Source organism: Vidua chalybeata, chromosome 6 (genome assembly GCF_026979565.1).
Source record: "Vidua chalybeata isolate OUT-0048 chromosome 6, bVidCha1 merged haplotype, whole genome shotgun sequence".
Classification (NCBI taxonomy): domain Eukaryota; kingdom Metazoa; phylum Chordata; class Aves; order Passeriformes; family Viduidae; genus Vidua; species Vidua chalybeata.
The window spans coordinates 50360834-50378768 of record NC_071535.1 but is presented as its reverse complement, the minus strand read 5'-3'; the positions used below and the strand labels follow the sequence as shown (position 1 = coordinate 50378768).

The following is a 17935-nucleotide window of genomic DNA, read 5'->3' as shown; positions in this document are numbered from 1 at the left end:
AAACCCTAATTTTGATAAATATCACACTAGAGAGTTACAGGGAAGCTACAGTCCTTCGGGTTTGGGTAATGATACATTGAAATCGTGAACACCTTGTGTAACACATCACTGAAATAGTTTGCAGTCCTGCCACGGCTGGTACTGCTAGCCTGACTCTTACAGGCTCTGCACAGCTTGAGAAATTCAAACATCTGTTGTGTAAGTCTCGTACACCTGGCTAGCAGCGAGCAAAAATGCAGTAATTCATTTGACACAGTCATTATACTCCTGTTTGCAAATGATGATTTGCAGATGATTTACAAACAGCTTGGGATTTTTCACTAAATTTTCACTTTTTAAATGGTCTGATAAATGTTCTGTGAAAACAATTTTCAGCCAATGTATTTGCTTGCAAGTGATTTTCCGCAAACATCTTTCAATACTTTATCCATAAAACTGAACACCTACCTCACATGGGAACATTCCTGTTTTAGGATTGCATGTTTTCAGGAGTATAAACTATTACTGCTAGAAACCCACACGTATCTCCTCCACAATTTTTAGGCACAGAAAATGTTCACATTAATGAATGTTTCCACAAAGCATGGGAAAAAGAAACCCACACATGGTCAAAAGAAAAAGTCTGTGTAGCTGTCACCAGGCCATACACACTTAATTCTCTCTAATCTGCCCATCTAAAAATCTTTCACCAGTATTTCTTAGAATAAATAAATTCACAAAACAAAACATCGCCAGTTGTTCATCAAAGAACACCATCATATCACTGCCAAATGATGCTTTGAGAAAAGTTTTCACAACTCCTGTAATAGAAGATGTAGAACTGACTCAAAAGAATGATTGAGCCGGAGCTGCTGCTGTGTTACAAATGACATGAAGTATCAGAACACTAATATCCACCTCTACACCTCCCCTCCCCAAAAAGTTTGTATTTTTTCAGAAGCAAATTGCCTTTTTAGAAGCAGCAAGAATTATTTTAAAAGTCTGCTTAAGACAATGCTGTGAGATATGTTGATGAAGTGATAGTTATCAGTGTTAAGGCCTAAAGGACAGAGAGATCCTGGTATTCTTTTCAAACGCTCAGTCAGCAGAACTCTTTTGCACATCCATATTTCTGTGGGACTGGATAGACTTGTCCAAGTACCACCCATTTCAAAGTATAAATGGAGAAGGTCATCTGAGCATAAGGAACCCAAATTCACAGAGGTACTTTTTACTTGGGAGCACACCAGACAAATGCATGGCAAGCTACTGAATGAATCTAATTGTCAAAGAACTTGATTGCTATAACAGGAAAGTTAAGGGCTTACTGAATTTGTCATCCATAAATGCAGTCCCTTTTTACATGTTAAACAAAAATCAGACATGCTGTGCATGCCTGCTGCTGGCTGGGTAATAACTTTACCTATATCTCACTGTGGAACTGTAAACATGTGGTAACTGTACCACCTAATTGGAAAGGGTCCCAAATTGCTACCCATTTGCTAGCAAAAAAATTGCTAGCACTTAAACATGGCCACCTACACTCCCCCAGTAACTGGACACCTACCTCTGATTTAATACCTGTTATTATTTAGAGCTGATCAGGTTGTCACTGTAAATTCTTCTCTAGTTGCTACATTACATCCCAGAAAGTCTTATTTTAAAATATCACAAACTATGTGAATGGCATATGTTACTAGAGATGAGTATTATCATTTCCTAAGTAATTAAGTTCTTGTGGGGAGGAAAACCCAGCATTTGTTTAAATTCGCACTACTCTCCCTTAAAGGAAGAGTTGGAGTTTCTAACCTACAACTTGGGCCATTATGTTTTCTTATATTTGTAGGTCTTAAAGGCATTCTTGTTAATGGAGTCTTTTATTACATTAAATTCCACACATTTAATCATTGCCTCTAGCTAAAGTTTTACCAATCATTGAACCTTGGAAGGGGGATATAAAAACATACTTTACCTGCAAGCTACAGGTTACAATTCAGCTCAGTTGCACACAGAAGTTTTCTGCCTGTTAAGATTTCCAGAAAGCAACATTAATCTTCTGGTCTCTTCAGATCCATGAGGAATGGTGGCACATCTCTATGTACCCTGGCTTCAGACCAATCCTCTTGGACAAAGAAATCCTCATCTGGACAATTACTAGGGGTCACTCTTCTCTGCTAGCACTGATAACTTGTCTGTCCACTCTGGGACTTAAGATTTGGCCCAAAATATTTAAGTAAATATAAAAATGGAAGTAACATGAAAATTCTTAGCCAAACTGACCTGCTCACAAATTTGTGGCATTAATATTCTTAGTACTTTTCTGGAGAATATTCCTCTTTTGACTGTTGCCAAACCAGCCAAACATTTAAATTGGCAAATGACCATTGTTTTCTGATCCCTTCCCAACCATTTTCTGACAGCTATTTAAATGTCTGAAGCAAAAATTGATTGCATCAAGCAAAATGCTCATATGTTACACACCCCTGAAACTTACATTCCCATAAGGAATGAAATAACAGTAAATCTCACAAAAGCACCCATTGTGTACTTGCTTTAAGTTCAAGCTACAGGAGTATAATATTACAGACTTATTCAAAACCATAGCCTAGCAAGATTCAGACTACGTGTGTACAGTAGTTATAAACACTATAAAGGCTTTATTCTAAACATCTTATGCTGGTAAACCACAGAAAAAAAGTTACTGCTTACATCATTTTGCAGAGAAATGTATATAGCATATACTTCTATTTAGAGTGAATTAAACTGTAAAAATGACTGAGCAATGAATTATCTTTGTAAGACAAGGCAATAAAAGACAGACTTGACTTAAAATATCTGAATTTATGGTTTATATATGATCCATTTTTTAGCTCACATTTATTTATGCATTACAAAAAACTACTATTGAGGATAAATTGTAAATCACTTGAAGTCTGTTTGGGATTAACTTATGCTGAAGGTATCATTCACAAGTTCCATCAATAATTTTACTATTAAAAATAACTCAATTATTTTAAAGACATAGCTGGCTTCAGATTCAGCTTCACCTAGATTGAAAGCAGCAATTTTTTTAACATAATCTGCATTAAACATGAATTATTTCTGTATATTATCTGCCTCATTTGGAGCAAAATTCATTCATGTAGGGATGCAATAGAAAGCCTATGCACACTGTAAGTTCCACTCTGTTCTTTAAAATATTTGGCAGTTCCCAGATTTTGTTCTATTAGATATACAACAATTATCTGTAAACATTAATTTCCGGGCTAATTTATTCCAAGAAATCTTCACTCTCATTCAATTCTTTAGAGGTTTTTCTTCAAAAATCAGAACAGAACCTGGTCACTCATTAGCTTATTTCTCTGTTTTATTTTAAATCATGGCTAGTTTGTATATTGAAATTCTTCAAACTCCCTTTGTGCATCTCACCAAAGTTTGTCAATGACTGTGGTTCAGTGAAGTGAGCAGTGTGAGCCTCTTGCAAGAAAAAAGTTTGAGCCATGGAGAACTCCATGTCTGGGGGGTTGTACTCATAGCAGAATTATCCTATGTTAGGCAGTGGCTCACCTAAGGGAATCTGACAGGAACTAGCCTTTACTGGATTGCCTAAAACATAAATGTACATTTGGTATAAGAAAATGCAAACAATTATGAAAAGTTTTTTTCTCTTGCTTTTTACTATTTCCTTTAGCCACCTGCTTTGAATGTGTATCTGACTCTTCACATATCTCCTACTTATCTTTTTATTCTGTGATGATATTTTGTTGCCATTTTGGTGTGGCCATTCCCAACTTAATTGGTTTGTTCTTAAAAAAAAAAAACCAAACAAAAAAGAAAAACAAACAAAAAAAAACAACAACAAAAAACCCCAGCAGTGCTTCAAGTAGTATGAAGCACTTAGCACATTTCATTGGAATCTATTTTGTATTTTTGTTCTCTATCTTCCACTGAAATATTTACTGTAAACACAGAGCATATTCAATCCAAAAAAACACATTTGTCTCTTATTTCACTCTGAAAAGGCAATAGCATCTCAACTCTCACATCTACAGTTCTGAAGGATGATTTATGTTGTTCCATCAAAACAGTGGAAAAATAATGGGGGTGTGAGGTCAGTTAGGAAAACTGTTCCAGCTGATGCTTTATGTGATATTTATGTTAAACACAGACAAGAGTAAGTTTAAGAAGCTGATGGGCTCAGTTACTGTGTTTCACTTAGTTATAATCTGATTTGGAAGAAATGTCGCTTTTCATTACTTAGTAAACTATTCTGCTGAGACAAATGATTCCATGTTTTATGTTTCAGTTCAAAAAAGATGTTCTAGCCTGGATTTTTCACTAATTTTACTTGGTGTCTTCCAATAAGTTTGTTTTAAATTATTATTGAGGGAAAACGGGAATTAGGGACAATAGTGGGAAGTCACAGGGAAGTATGAAATAATTTTTTTAAGTCTCAGCCTGTGATTCCTCAGGACTGTAATCTATGTTCACACTGAGCAGCAACATGGCTCTCATTTCATCTTTATTGAATGCATCCATTAGACTTCATACTCCCTTTTCCATCACTTGCACAACTAAAAGTCATTAGTTTTGGTAAAGTCCAGAGCACCATCATATAACTGCACAGAGGTAGTTTACTTTAAACTTCTTCAACATGAATAGAACATGGTGAAGTGGACTTAGCATCAATAGAAATTGGAAATGATCCTTTCAAAAAATGATGATGTTCTCATGGTCTTCATGATCACACTGTTGGATATATGAAAAAGATTAGGTTGCACCAGTGTAGTTCTGAATAGCTTTCAGTGTATATATATTTTAATAGAAATATCACCCTTTAGGTAGGCACTTTAAAAAGTTTCCTAAATCCATCCTCCATATTCACTCCCATTTAGCCATCACATTTAATGTGTAAAATGCTACTGCTTAATGCTGTTTTGAATTAGCAAACAATTCTCAAATTGTTCAGACTGCTGTTTTGGCATTTCTTTTGCATTTCTTGTCTAGATGTGATTTGGTCTGTCAATCTGCTTTGGAAGACATAAGCTAGGATTTCATTCCCTCAATCTGAGTATAATTTGTGATGTGCTGTATAAATTCAGATTTCTATTTAGAGTCCTATGTGCAATTTTGATGCAAGACTATTAGTAAACAATTTCCCTTAGACTGAAGAAGAAAAAAAACAATGCCATAACTATAGACTGGAAGGCTATTACAAGATATCAAAACCACTTCTATTTACTGATTGAAGAAAAAGCCCACATTGTTGCAGGCTGTACCACAAAATAATTGACTGCAACAGGAGTTCTGGATCCCAAGCCAAAAACGAGGGCACATAATCGACGTCAAGGTCAATTATCTGGTAGTGAAATACCCAACAAAAGGAGACTATTGTGATTAGAGAAATAAGCAGAACATTGTGATTTTGGAAAGGCTGGCACTGGAGACAGCTTTTAGACTCTTTGTAAATCACCAGAAACATTATGTTAGAGCACTGAGCATCACAGATTAATTCATAAAAAAAAAGAAACAGGAGCGAGAAATCAGTTATGGTGCAGTTGTTTCACTGGACTTTTGTTATCTTTAGCCTGTAGATGTTTCATAGTGCTGCTTTCTCTGCTGAACACCAGAGGAAATACCACTAAAAACACAAACAATGTTCTTAAAACTGTGCCAGAATCTTTTTGGGCCATACATTTTGAGTTATAAATCTACCCAGTCTATCTATGGACAACTTGAAAGACTCTTTCTAAAACTTTTTTTTTTTTTTTTAATGTATATACTTCTCTATATAACAAAATCCTTAGTAGCTTCATACCTTGATATCATTCATTTGTGTGTGTTCCTCATGCAACTGCTATTATTCCTCTCCCTTTTTTCCCCTCTCCTGACTCCTTATTCTACATAGGAATAATCCTTTGTGTTTCTCTCTTTGTTCTTTTCTTAATTTAGGAAATTATGCTGGAGTCATTATTAACCCAGAATGGATTAGCTTACTAAAAACTCACAAAAGACATGATTCAAACCTTTCAGGCTAATGGGAAACAACTTCTTTTGGCTTTAAAAATTCCACAATCAGTCTCATAATCAGCATTCAGTGGCAAGCTGATAGCTCCATATTCCTTCTTATGTTTTTAATAAGGTCTTACTGGTTCAAACCCTTTCCTGCTAAATGACAATAGTCAGTGACTTAAACAGATAAGTCTATTTGGTTTCAAACAGCGTGCTCCATCTTGGAAAACAATTACAAGAATTGTACTCACCCTACAGTAAAAAACTGCCTCATCTCCTGTCTTCGAGACCTCATCAGCTGCTTGTATTCACCAATACGCAGTTTCTTCCCATCCACAATGCAGGTACGTTTTGGTCGAGGCTTGTATTTGTAATTAGGGTACTTTTCTAGGTGGATTTTACTTAGTCGTGCCTGCTCTTCGTAATAAGGTTGTTTCTCCTGATTTGACATGGACTTCCAGCGAGATCCTATGGACACAAAATGTTAGTGAGTACTCGAGTAAAGCAGGTTTAGCTGTGCACATACACAATTCAACATGCCTTCTCACCATGATAAATTTTAATTGAGTTCGATAAATAAACTGATTTAAATTTACATCAGTCTGCACATATATTGGATTGCACAACCTGGGACACCTTAAAAGAACCCTGACTTTCAGATATTGCTGCAGACCTAGCATATGTAAATCTCTATTAAATAGGGTGCACGTAAAATCAATAGTTAAGTCTCAAAATCTCAGCCTCGTGCTGCAAAACAGACTACTTAAATTTTTACAATAAAAGCATTAATCTGTGAGTAATTCCATACCTCTGTAATACCACGCAGAGTATGGTGGTTAAGGAAAGTCTGCAGCCATACTTTCACTGTTAAAAGCCTAACACATTGCCTAGGGACACAGACTTCTTTGATATTTTTATGAGAATTTGGTTTATACACTCCTGTTAATAGATATTAATAGCTTGCTATGTAGCAGGAAAAAACTATCCAACCTTATAGATTCAGCAAAATTCTGAACAATCCCTTGCTGTCTGGGCATCCTAAATTTACTGAACTTCTGATATAAACTTGGCATAATACTGACACCTATTTTAAATTCTATTATGCATATTATTTTCTGGCCAGATATAATAAGCACACAGAACTGAATCAAGAAAGTTACATTTCACAAACTCACATTGGAAAGATAAAAAGTAAAACAGAAAGCACACTGTAACTATATACACCACTTCAGGTACTGTAAACTCTCATTGAAAGCTGCACCAATAAAAAAGTTTAAAAATTAGCACAGTGTACACAGGAAGAGGCAAAAGTATTCAGATCTCTTGTATTGTTTGTAAGGAGCTATCTAAACACTTGAACAGAGACAGGAATAAGAAATGCAGAAAATAGCTTTTTGGTGTCTTTTAGATGAATAAAATGATTACAGCTGTAGTAAACGTGGGTGGAAGCTATTCTTTTACCAACATTTTTCATACATCAACAAATGGAAAAATCGTAAAAATATTATCCGAAGCCAGCAATATTCTGTGTCAGTTCTAATATTTCAGTCTCTTTTCTCATTGTCCTGGAAAAGTTGCACAGATATTATATGGATATAGACTTATTTGTGGCAGAGCAGATACTGACAGGTTAATTCCATGGTTAACAAACACTCAATTGCTGGCACTTCTGAAATATTTATGCTGGAAGTTTACATTTTAATGAATACAGTTACTATGCTCCTAATAGTTTTTTTCACAGAATACACACAAATAATATAGATTCCCTACAGCTGCCAAAACTGAAACAGTGAAGGTTTTATACAAAACTGAAAGGCTATTCATATAACTTACTTATATGGTAGACAAAAATATGAGAACTACTAAGAAAGATTTTGGAAGTTTTAGGACAAAGTAACATTCATTTCTATGTATTCTTGCCTCTGATTGAACTAACATGCAACAAACTTTGTATTTGAACTCAAAGTTTACAATAAAATGATTACAGAGGAAAATTGATTTTTACTTTTATTTATTATGAGCTACATTTGGAATCTGTCTTTCACTTCAAAGACTCAAAAAGCAAATATAGGTTTTAACATTTCACCACTCATTCTCACGTATGTTTCTAATTCTCTGGAGGGGTCTTAAAAAGCAAATCAAAATTTCTCAAAAATTAGTAAATTTATTTGCACAGTGGCAAAATAAAACCCATGGAATATTCCCCAATTGTCCCAGTCTGTACAAATTAAATATTAACTACAGTGTCTTTTACCTAAGCAATATTTTAATTGCATGCTTCTAGTGGTTAGCTTTTTGAACATTGCAGTGTTTTGAACCAAACATCATTTTGGATGTGAGGTTTGCATGTACCAGTCTTTTGAACTGTGCCAGGTTTCTTGACGTTGCACTGTCTGACATAAACCTCTGATTTTGATTTTGTACATTTTTAGCTTTACCCCAGTATTTACTCTAGCAAGTCCCATTTTGCATTCAGGTGATTTGTAGTTCAAGTGCATTCTAATGGGATCTTGCAGTTATTGGGACTTTATTGGGACACACCCTCACAACAGATTTCACAAAACATTCCTTTTCAATGCTATTAAGCTTTAAAGCATGTTGTGACTGCTGTTGAAAATAAAAAGTATTAGGGAAGGGGCAGAAAGGGAAAAGAAAGGGAATGAAGATGAAAACAAGCCATGAACCTTCATTTGTATAAGTTTCAGTAACTCTAATTTTGGTGAACATCTCCTAGAAAAAGATATGTGTTAAATTAGAGAAGACCATAGAACTGTAGAATGGTTTGGGTTGGAAGGGACCATAGAGACCATACAGTTCCAACCGCTTTTGAGGGCGGGGACCTTTCACCAGGGACACCTTTCACCAGGTTGCTCAGAGCTCCATCCAACCTGGCTTTGAACTCTTTCAGGGATGGGGCATCCACAGCCTCTCAGGCAGCCTGTTCTAGTACCTCACCACCCTCCCAGTAAAGAATTTCTTCCTAATATCCAACCTAAACCTGCCAACACAACTTGCTGCCCATTGCCTTGCACTTACCTAGGATTTTGCTGATGTTGGAGTTGTGCATGTCAGGGAAGGCCTGGAGGATTTTCCGGCGCTCGTCCTTGGCCCAGACCATGAAGGCATTCATCGGCCGCTTGATGTGGGGCTCGCTGCTGGCGCGGCCCCGCGAGTCCCGGTAGACCCGGGCTTCAGCCACCGTGGCCCCTCCTGTTGGCCAACAATAATACTGCTGTAGTTTAGCTGCAGAGCCATTCACTGCTTTACTCCCTGTAACGTCAGGGCAGGAGGAAACAAGATGGATGCAAAACATTATTACGTGCATTAGGAAAGTGCTTTCAGTGCTGTGCTTATTTTAGCCTCTTTTGCTCTCTCTCTCTCTCTCTCCCTGCTGCCAGATCTATGAGAGAGAGATGGGCCAACCAGTGGTCTCAGTGTAGCTGGCCAGGCTTGCCCATCTGAAATGACCAAACATCATATTGTAGAAAAAAATTGCACTGGTATTTCTCCAATTAAGACATGGCAATTTGATAAAGTTTCCATTTGAGGCTTTACCATAAAATACATTCTCTGAATGCTCAACAAAACTCACATAAAAGCTACATTTGAGAATCCAGACTGATATAGGCCTGCTGACACAAGCTAATGACAATGACTTTGCTGCTTGAGCAGTGAAGCACATGCCAAACATTTCATAAAATAAATTACACAGTGCACCAGGTACATGCTGCCATTTGTATGGATCTGATTTTATTTGGAGCTGAACATTTTAAAATTGCATCTGCTTTAATTGTGTTCTAGATGTGCTTTGGAGCATTTGAACCACATATATGTAATAAAACTGTCTGCCTCCAACAGGTACACACGCAGCATGTTGGAACCTCCAGAGTGGGAGACAAGCACTCCAGCTCCATGCCTGCTGTGCCTTGGTGTATCCCAGTGTCCTGTCTTTATCTGACATCAATTCAGGTTGCACATGCCAACCCTAACTGGGTTTTTGAATGCATCCAGCCCTGTTTCTTGACCACAAACAGCAAAGCCTCATGGGGGTTTAGAAATCACAGAGCTGAGGTGTAGAACTAATTACTAGCAGAGAAACAGATGACCAAGGCATGCCTTTACTGGAAAAAAACTTCTAAAGTTGTAATGATAAGATATGTTTTTAGAGTTATACCTTAGCTATAAAAAAGGCAAAAAGTGTTTACAGTGGGAGAGTGACAGTCTTAGACCTTATCAAACTGGTCATATAACTTAATACCTTGAAAAGGCAAGATATTTGATAACAAATTAGTACAGCAATAGGCCTCCTTTTCTTTTTTTATAAACTATTACAGCTACCAACATGAATTTATTTGTCAAATAATATCAGATTAATTCTTTACAGTACGTAAAACAAAACACTTCACTTTTACTGAATACAGGCACAAGTTTTTAGTTGTGCAAACATCAACTTTCCTAATTCAGAGTGAAAGTATTATATAGGCATACTTTTTAAAAAATTCTATGTAAGAAACACATTTGCATGAAAAAGGGGCCCCAAAGTAGAGGATGCATAACTAACACACTACCTTTTTGCCACCAGGTCCACAGTACATTAATTTCATTTAAAACGCACTGACCATACAGGATAAATTGATTTTGCTTTATATGGTGTTGACAGCCATGTTTATTGTGCAGTGAAATGTAGTGTAGTTTCAAGCTGACTATATCCATCAACACAGGGCAATATGCTGACTACTGGGCCAGATGAAGACATACATTACCCTGAGAGCAAAACACTCATTCGCATACAGCAGTGTCTTCTTCTGAGGATCACCCTGGTAATTTATGATGCCTCCGATGCCATTACTTTACAACTGACACCAATTTGGCAATTTGTATACTAACATGCGTGCACATAAAAGAAGACAGGTTTGTGGCAAATGTGAGCTGCAAAACTGTTTTAGCACTGTTCTAAGTTAAGCACCATGCCACAGGTGTTCTGCATTTACAGGAGGCTGCAGTCAGCTTTTTGCTGCAAAAGGAAAGAGCAGTTTTGCAGGTAAGACCAGTTGAGGGGGTTGAATAGTCAATGAGGCTCTGTTCATTGTTGCCAAATGACACAAACATATCAAAGATACCATATTTTGAGAGAGGATGTATTTATTTAGAAACTGAAATAAGTTGCAAACATAGTAAGTCAACGCTGAAATATCTATTGAGACAAAGAACTATATAATTTGAGAAAAGTCCAACATAACATGTAACAGTTGTTCTACCCTTTAAGATAATGTAATAAAAATATGTTACTAGTATGTGGGCAATTAGGAAGGTGGTGACAAAAAAATTAAATTATTATTTATGCAAATGTTATAATTTGTTATTGAGCTGCTCTACTCACAGCACAGGAAAGACATATTTGAATCCATAGGGTGTCTTTCCATCTTTTACTTTCCCAAAGGTACTTATCCACTACAGCTAAGGAAGAGTTTGTCATTAGCCCTTTCTAACACAATTTTGGACTTTTCAATCCTAATGCAGGTAAAGACTAGTTTTACTGGGAGCAAGATTATACGTGGCTTTCTAATTTGGATGTAATCTAGACAGAATGAAAATAAAACAAATTAAAAATGAAAGGCAAAAATAAATAAGGCAGAAAACCACCATAAATTATCTGTTTTCATAGAAAAGTTATGTTACAAAACAATTCTTACTTGGAGTAATAAATTACAACCATCCCAAGAAGGTCAAGTCTGCCTGCATCTGCTTTATACAAGTCCTTACTTGAACGACTTGAAAAAGCAGCCAAAGAGTTGATGTTCTTTGAGCTTGATCTCTGGGGAAATATTTGCAAGCTGACCTATAGGCCGTCACAAAAGCATTTGCAAAATGAATTTCTGCAAATAACTAAAGCAATATAATCTTCATGCTCTTCTGTCTCAGAACCACAGAATTATATTCACCATATAAAGCATTACGATAAAATAGTTCTTGTAACATGGGATTCTAAAGGGGAAGTCAGAAGGTCTAAGTACCTTTTTAGATTAGAAATGAGGTGCTAATGATACAAATACACATATGCCCAGTGAGGTTTTACAAGTTGAAACACATAGGAACAAGCTTTCAAGCTGGTTACTCTTAGGTACTTCATCCTGCCAAGCAGATATTTTTACTTTATTGTGCCCTATAAAAACAATTTCAGCAGATTTAAAAAGTATGGAGTTTTTCCCTATTGTGATAACTAGCACTAATGGAGGCTCAAAGGGACACTTGGAATTTTTAAAGCAAATATATATGCAAGTGCAAAGAAATAGGTGCTTCAAATCTTCCTGAAAATATTTTCAAGACATTTTAATAACTAATGAACCTAAAATAACAGATGAAATGGAAATGTACTACTAGTGAAGGGAAAGACAAGAGAAGGAATTGGTAATTGTCTCTCTATGGCAACTAATGCTCTATCTGCCAGTTACTGTTCATACTGCAATCACAGGAAGAGGGATCAGAATTAAGAGCCCGGTCAGAATTTATAATTATTGCAAAAGCAGTACAGTTTGGCTGCCCTAGAGGCTTAGTTGGCAAACAACTCTATATTTTGGTCTAAAGACAGCGGCTGTCCTCAAAGTGACACTTTTAGCTTCTGGAAGTGCTCACTGCCTTACTTCCTAAATCCTTTGCATTTGTACAACTTGTCATAACTTTGATGATTTAAAACTAAAATCAAATTAAAGACTGATCTTTTTTGTGGGTATATGGCAGGCAACCCCTCTGTGAAAGCTGGATTCCATACTGCTCTAGGGGCAATACTGAGGCAAAGAAAATGCCACAGACTAAATCTAAAAATGCTACAGCTTCATGAAAATAATTTCCAACAATATTTTCATTTCTAAAGGGCTCTCTAGTCAGAGAATATTAGAAAGATAAAAGAATCTGATCATCAAGAAAGATAAACATCCTCATGTGAAATAAATGTTAAGAAACATAAAATAACAGTTGTTACATTATTTATTTATTTATTTATTCCTGCCTTTATCTGAGTTTCTTACATTTACTAATGACATTTTTTTTTAGGACAGGCATTATTCCTTCTGCATGCTTCCTGAAATCTTGGCCACATTAGGGTTAATCCTACTGTCTTTACTGGGATGTGGGTTTACCTTCCATTTTGCACATCATCTACAATAAAACTTGAGATTGGGCCTTTCCATGTTACCAGAAAACAAATAATAGGTGTGATAGAAAGGAGCAAAAAAAGGCCGAGAAAAAGATGAGGAAAAGAGAGAAGTGACAGCAAAAAGAAAGAGATTTTTGTCAGTCACCCTGTTATTCCTTAATTACTCTTCACAGCATGGCCATTGATTCATGTTTGAAGTGGTACATTTCCCCTGACTTCCCCCAGATAATGGATCTGGCTAATCTAGAGTATGTACTGTAGATCATCTTCCATGGACACATACTAAGACAGGATACATAGAAATAAAGATAATCTTTTTAGGTTCCTGGTATGAAAATTATTGGTTGGTACTAAAGCTCCTATCATCAGTTATTCATTAAGCTGAGGTGACATTATTTGCCTAGTTTGAAAAAGACTGATTGTGACCTCCAAAATATCTGGCCCTGTCTGTGCTAATACAGCTAGCACCACAGAGACCAGAACCTGACAAACATACAAACAGGAGTCACTCTTTTACTGCAAGAGATGGGTTACTCATAAATATGGACATGCCATAAAAACAGGGAGAATGAAAAACCAGCTTAGTAGTGCCCTGTGCTGCTCTTAACCTGTGTACAGACAAATGCAGCCTTTGTGAAACATATAACAGTAGTTAAAATCAAACAGAAAAAGACAAATATGGAAAGAACAGAACGGAAAAAGCAGCTTTGGCAAGCTTAGAGCACAAGAGTTGTCATTTAACTAATATTTTGGGTTATCAATTTTAGAGAAAGTTACAAGAATTGCTGCTACTTCACTGTAATCTAAGCGACATGTAGAAGTTGTACAATAACATATATCTGTTTTGCCCCTTGCCTGCCTCTTATTTCTTCATCCCCAACACCATTCAGATTTTCTCATTCTTTACTGGCATGTCTTGTCATCACTGGCAAAATACCCACTTGGAAACATGGCAAGGTTTGGAACGGGGTGACACAAATGTTCTGTTTGTCAGGCGGCTTTTGTTCCAAATGCTAAACAAATATTATTCAGCTGCAATTTGACCATTGAACATTTCTCACAGGCTGCATGTCAGTGAATGAATGGGGAGAAAAACTGGGAAAGCCACAAACAATTCATTAAATACTGCAATATTTAAATGGCCTCTAAATTTTTTCACCTGCAAGGGTTCTCATATGCACTAATACTAAAAGGTGAGAATATACTGTAGCACAGGTTAGCTACATCCAAGCAGCACTTCCTTATGATAAGACTTCCCTTTTCCCTGCTAAGAGACTCCATTCTCTTTAAAACATCAACAAGAAGAACCAACTGGGAATTCCCTAAGGTCAGCTCTGAGGAAACATAAACCCCTAATTCAATAACTCCGCTACTGCTCTGAAAAAGGCCTTATTATTGCAACATCCATATGGAGTCAATTGGACATTAATGACTAATCAATCCCTCCCCTTTCTATTCTACTTATAGTGTCACAAGCCATGTTTAGATTAGCCCATTTCCTGCTTAGGATCGCTCAAGATGTCTTTTGTTCTTTCAGGGCTGGCCTGATGGAGGCAGCTTAAACAAACACACGACCCAAGTGATGCAGGAGTTATAAAATGCCATATGTGAATGAACAAAGGGGCCATACTAAAGCCTTTTGTGGTATTTGTTAATGTTTTTCATCTGAGTTTAAAAAGACCTAATGACTTTGTGGTGAGCTGATGCATGTGGCTCGTGGCTTTGCAAAATGAAGGAAATTCTAGCCAGTTATATATCAGCATATATTTTCCAGAGTGCCTTGTTTTCAGTTTTGGTGTCAGCGAGTTTACTTTTTTTAGTACATTTGTTTTACATATGCAAGCAAAATACTTAATCTCAATTAAAACACAGCACCAGTTTTCACAGCCATACTCACAACCTGCATATACATCTTTCCCCATTTGAAAGGCTAAAGCTAAAATTAAGAGTGGAATATCTGCTGTGTGTGAAATCAAAGCAACTGTTCTCAGCTCCACCAGTTTGCTCTCCAGTGTTTAAAGCTGAATTGTTACCAGTGCCCTAATAAATACCAAAACAATAATTCTAAATAAGCTGCTAGCACATCCATGCTTCACAGCCAGCCCTGCCCAAATCTGTGCTCTATAAATGAATTAAAACTGTTAAATACAGCTACTTGCTTGATGGCTTACAAAAACAGTTTAGATTTCTTGACCACATTCTATGGCAAATTTAATCCTCATGGAAACTTGGCATGAACTAGAGCTAAAACAATAAAATAATGCTTCAAATTACATGGGATATTAACTAAATTAATTAGGGCTTGAGGCCTGACTTTAGCTCCTGGTGGCTGACATAGTCACACATGTGCTCTAACATAAGAGTTACTCTGTGAAGATCCATGAAACATCTATAAAGAAATTGGGATGAAGAAGCAGCCTCTACTATAAATGTGGGGAGGTGTTTAAGTGTCATCATATTTTTCAATCATGTGCCACTTGCAGACTTCAAGACCCTTCACAGATAATTAATTAAATGCTAACAACCCCATTCTGACATTAATGTTATAGATAGAAAAAAAATATGAATCATATTTAAGTTGAAAGTTTTTCAGCCTAAGTAACGATGCCAGAAGTAAGGGATTGCCAGTCATCAGATCTAACAACAATCTACATTATTCAATCCACAAACATTGTTGCTGTTTCCCTTTGATATTTTATTTCGTGCTCAGTTGAGGAAAATAGAGGCCCACGGAAAGGAAAATCATGGAGGAAACAGCCCAGTTCAAGAGAAAAAATACTAACAACTATTGTTAGGTGTTTGACAAGATCTATGGATTTGATTTGATTTTTCAGAAAAAAACCAGCTGGTCTGCCAGCTAAGCAATTATTGTTACTATATTAATCATATTCAAAGTCAAAGCAATTCAAAGAAGAACACACTAATCTATTTAATATAAAAATGTTTCCATAAAAGTAACAGCCTTACTGCCAGTGTAGCTGTTATTCACATCATTTCAAATTTCTCATGACATGAGTCTCACCTAGAACATCCAGAAAACACAACATTAATTTAAAACACAGGGGCTAATTCTGCAGTCTTCAGTCATCCCTAAAAGCTTTTTTGTTGAAAAAAGTCCCGTTTGAACAAGGGCCATAGTGATCCATTCATACTTCAGTCAATGCTGTGTTTTGTTCTAAGATGGAGAAATGACAGATGGGAATTATGGACAGAGAAAGAAGGCAGTCTGACTTCATATTTGATGGATCCATTGTTCAAGGTGTGGCTTAACACTGTTCATTGCTTGCTCATATGTTCTTTACCAAAACAATGATTTTTTAAAAGCTTAAATACAATGTAGTTTGTAAAAGGGAATTATGTTTAACAACGGGAAAGTGTTTTACAAAACCATCTCCCTCAAATTACGTGTTATTAAGAAATGGAGAATACTCAGCAATAGATTTTAAAATGTGTTGCAGCCACTGCTTTAGTGACCCATTTCCTGCATTCAATCTTCAATAATTTGTCACTTTCTGAACAATGCAACATAATTCTCTATATCAATATAACTAATTCCTTCCATCCAGTGCTAGCAGTTTTCACTTGTCATATCAGTAATTAGCAAGGAGTTGGGGCTAGGATATGTGTATGCCATTTCTTCTTCCTTTCACATGGGGTACTGATATATATACAACTATAATGTAATTAGTAAATAATATAACATGAAGAGAAAGAAGCAAAACCAGCATGTTAACAGGAGCTGTTCTTCCGGCTAATTTTTCAAGTAAGGTACCCCTGGGCATTTAGGATTTGTGAGCAAAACCATGAAGATGTTTTTACAAATATGGTAATGGCGTATCTCAATATGTGACCACATTTACCTGATAAAAAATATAGTGTTTAGCATGCAATAGGGGCTTACATTAAAATTTACAAATCATTCCTTTTTTTTTAATTCCTGTGGTTTCAGGCCAAATTGTAAACAAAATCATTAATTATTTGCAGAATTTATGAAGATGCTGCAACGCTCACACTACACACTCCTTGGACCACTGATCCTGTGAAATTAAACCAAAGTACAAATTAAGGAAATATTTTCCCCTTGCTACCATATTCTTCACTAGGCACTTGCTTAGACACTTTGCATATGTACATGGAAGAAAAGCAAATGATCCTAAACACTTTCCTATTTCTGAGATACTGAGGCTCCTGAAGGAGAAAACGGTTTTAGACTAAGAAAAATAGACAGTTGTACACAGAGGGCTTGTTTGAGTCTGTACCAATTGCTTGTACTTAGCCAGAATATATGATGTTCTTTCCTTAGTGTATTCATATTTCTGCTCCACTCCCTGTGCTCAAGGATTTAAGGAAGAAGGGCAAGATTCCTCCCTCCTTCACTCAGTATAATATAATGGTGGCTTTCTCCATCAACTGAAAATTCAATTGTGCCTGGAAATTTTACACTATTTTATGGAGCTTCAAGCTTCTTTTGTCATATTGGAGCACTACCAAGAAACCCTGAGAGAATCAGGACCACAGGGTGTTTTACACCTGGTGGCTGTACATGAGTGTGAAAAAATGTTTTAAACCACTGAATTGCTATATTTAATTTTTCAGCCAGTCCACCTAAAAATAGCTATGCATACTGACTGATGCTTTCAGCATTTGTGACAATAATTTTCTCATAGGTGAAGATTTTCTGTGTAAAACTGCAGCCCACAGTTGCTTTTTACAGCCACCTTCTAAATTCCTGAAAATAATGTTTTACTATATAATGGAAATTGTGAAAAGCTCTTAGTTATAACTGTGCTA

The 17935-nt window shown here is 36.3% G+C and overlaps 1 protein-coding gene across 11 annotated transcripts in view; it reads right to left on the bottom strand.

Moving 5' to 3' along the window:
- Positions 1-17935, bottom strand: part of SOX6 (SRY-box transcription factor 6) — a 369094-nt gene that overhangs the window by 7847 nt on the left and 343312 nt on the right. For 8 of the 11 annotated variants that reach the window (XM_053944612.1, XM_053944613.1, XM_053944608.1 and 5 more), the window contains 2 exons: positions 9028-9261; positions 6243-6459 (listed from right to left, as the gene is read on the bottom strand). In XM_053944612.1, coding sequence (XP_053800587.1) covers positions 6243-6459; positions 9028-9261 — 451 coding nt within the window. Of the gene's footprint in view, positions 1-1951; positions 2003-6242; positions 6460-9027; positions 9262-17935 lie in introns of all 11 variants that reach the window. The other 3 variants (XM_053944614.1, XM_053944618.1, XM_053944619.1) reach the window with 2 other exon arrangements.